We start from the raw sequence: 2,316 nt of genomic DNA, 5'->3' as shown, positions 1-2,316 counted from the left end.
CGGCGCCATGTGAGCGGGGGGCGCGGCGATGCCCCCTCCGTGGAGCGCCCGCCATGGCCAACGGCTACCGCACGCTCTCGCAGCACCTCAACGACCTCAAAAAGGAGAATTTCAGCCTCAAGCTGCGCATCTACTTCCTGGAGGAGCGCGTGCAGCAGAAGGGCGAGGGCAGCCGGGACGACGTCTACCGGCGGGTGAGCGCGGGTGCCGGCACGGGGGGTCCCTCCTGCAGCTGCCCCCGTGCCGGGAGGAGGTGGGGACGGGGCGCCGGGGCCCTCGGAGTGGGTCGGGGTGCCAAGGAGGGTGCTTGGGAACGGCGGCAGACCCGGGGCTTGCACGGGGGCAGGGGACGGAGCATCCCGGCGGCGGGCGTCTCACGTCCCGCCGAGCTATGGGGTGCTGGGAGCTGTCTCCTGGGACTTTTCACCTTGCTTTCCTTGACCGGAAGGAGCGATGGCTCSTTCTTTTGGGGAGCCACCTTTATAACAGAGAGCCGTCCTGCGGCAGAGGAGCCCCTCTCCGTACCGCGGCACGGCAGGGCTGCAGAGGGACCCGGGGCTGGCGGGCTCCGGGTAGGGGCAGACAGCTGGAGCGGGTACGTCCCGTCCCGGCGCCTGCCRAGGCCGTGTGGGGCAGGCTAAAATAGCACCCATGCCGTCGGGCTTGGCAGCASGGTGCCAGCGGCCAGAGCCAGCTGGAGCGGCAGTCCAAAAGCCCGGAGCAGCCCCGGCGGTGCTCGCGGCTCCCAGCCTCCCCAGTAGCCTCCCGTAGYGGCGCTACGGGCCCGGGCAGCGGCTCCCGTGTCCCCAGTGCAGAGGGGCAGYGCGGGGCTGCCCCGCGAAGCACCCCAATGCCACCCTCACCGCCCCCATCCTCCCCTGCAGAACATCGAGCTGAAGGTGCAGGTGGAGAGCCTGAAACGGGAGCTCCAGGAGAAGCAGCAGGCCCTGGATAAAACATGGTGAGCGAGGCCGGCCAAGGCGTGCGCGTGGTCCGCGTGGCACTGGTGGCACTTGCAGATGGGCACTGGGGACAGCGGGTGTCRCGGCCCCGGGCGGTCGGTCCCCAGAGCGAGCCCGGGCTGCGGGCAGCGGCGGGGATTTGCAAAGGGGCCGTGCGTCCTGCTGGGAGGGCAGCGCAGCCCGCGGGGCTCCTCTTACACCCCCGCTGCAGCGTGACCCGGCGCGGCTGTCGGCGAGCCAAAAATAAAGGGCAGCACCTGTCTGCTGAGGGAGGGTGAGCGCTGTGCAGCGGGGGCCACGGCACAGGTATCCCACTGTCGGTGCTCCTCTGGGCACGGGAGGCGCTAGGGGCATTTCCCTCATTTCGGGGATGTGCAGGGACARCTCTGGCGTTGCCAAACGTGCCATGTGCTGCACAAGCCCCAAGCAGGATCTAATGATGCCAGATGAATCACTTTTCCCAGAACTGTAGCTTTCTGGGTTTAAAATACACCATGCCTGGGTGCTCTTGCAAAAAAAAAAAAGCAGCCGGTGCCGGCAGGCAGGCTGGGTAGGGCCGGGCAGCCGGGATGGCTGGGCTCTCCCACCCCAGCCGGTTTGGGGTTGGGGCTTTTGCAGGCCTGGCCTGCCCCGTGGGGAAGAGCAGAGCCCCGGCCGTGGGGACGGGCAAGGAGAGCCAGGTTTGCGGGGCCCGGGGTCCTGCTCGACCGATCCCCGCGGTGCAGGTCCCTTCCCGAGGCCCTTCTCCATTCCCTCCCCCTCCGGCTGGGAAGGGACGGTGCAGGGGCCGTGCGGTGCCAGGCCGTGCCTTGCAGGGTGGCCGCGGAGACCCAGACGAACCGCAGCGAGGCAGCGCTCCGGCAGCAGTACGAGGAGAGGCAGCGGGAGTCGGAGCACGTCTACGAGCTCCTGGAGAACAAGATCCAGCTCCTGCAGGAGGTGAGCGCCGGAGGGGCAGGTGCCCGCGGCCGCCGGCACCCCCTCGGCTGGAGGACGACGAGGGCCGGGAGGGGGTCGGGGGCCACCGGGCAGCGGGGCTGGGGAGCGCGGCCCGCCCGGGCTGACTGCCCCCGCCGCCCCRCAGGAAGCCAGGCTGGCCCGCAGCGAGGCGGAGAAGGCCGCGGCGCTGGCCAAAGCGGAGACGGAGCGCTGCCAGGAGCTGGCCGCGAAGCTGAAGGAGGCGGCGAGGAGGAAGGAGGAGAGCAGGCAAGGCGCTGAGAGCGCCGCGCCGGCCCAGAAGGACGGGTAGGAGCGCGGGGCGCTGCGCGGCACCGGCCACCCCTCGGGCCTGCGCCGCGCCTGAGCCTGCCCCGCCGTTCCCTCCCTCGCAGGAGGGCCGAGGGGCCGCGCCGAG

The 2,316-nt window shown here is 70.8% G+C and overlaps 1 protein-coding gene across 1 annotated transcript in view; it reads left to right on the top strand.

Moving 5' to 3' along the window:
- Positions 1-6: 6 nt before the first annotated feature.
- LOC146598505 (myomegalin-like) overlaps positions 7-2,316 on the top strand; it is a 3,018-nt gene continuing 708 nt past the window's right edge. The window contains exons 1-5 of the mRNA XM_085300294.1: positions 7-194; positions 885-961; positions 1,778-1,901; positions 2,047-2,207; positions 2,294-2,310. Of these exons, the coding sequence (XP_085156420.1) occupies positions 54-194; positions 885-961; positions 1,778-1,901; positions 2,047-2,207; positions 2,294-2,310 (520 nt within the window). The 5' untranslated portion in view covers positions 7-53. The remainder of the gene's footprint in view (positions 195-884; positions 962-1,777; positions 1,902-2,046; positions 2,208-2,293; positions 2,311-2,316) is intronic.

The sequence above is a fragment of the Rhea americana genome, unplaced genomic scaffold (genome assembly GCF_003343005.1).
Source record: "Rhea americana isolate MKP2758 unplaced genomic scaffold, rheAme1 scaffold_162, whole genome shotgun sequence".
NCBI classification, from domain to species: Eukaryota; Metazoa; Chordata; class Aves; order Rheiformes; family Rheidae; genus Rhea; species Rhea americana.
The sequence above is the reverse complement of the archived record's forward strand: the minus strand, read 5'-3'. Positions and strand labels throughout refer to the sequence as shown.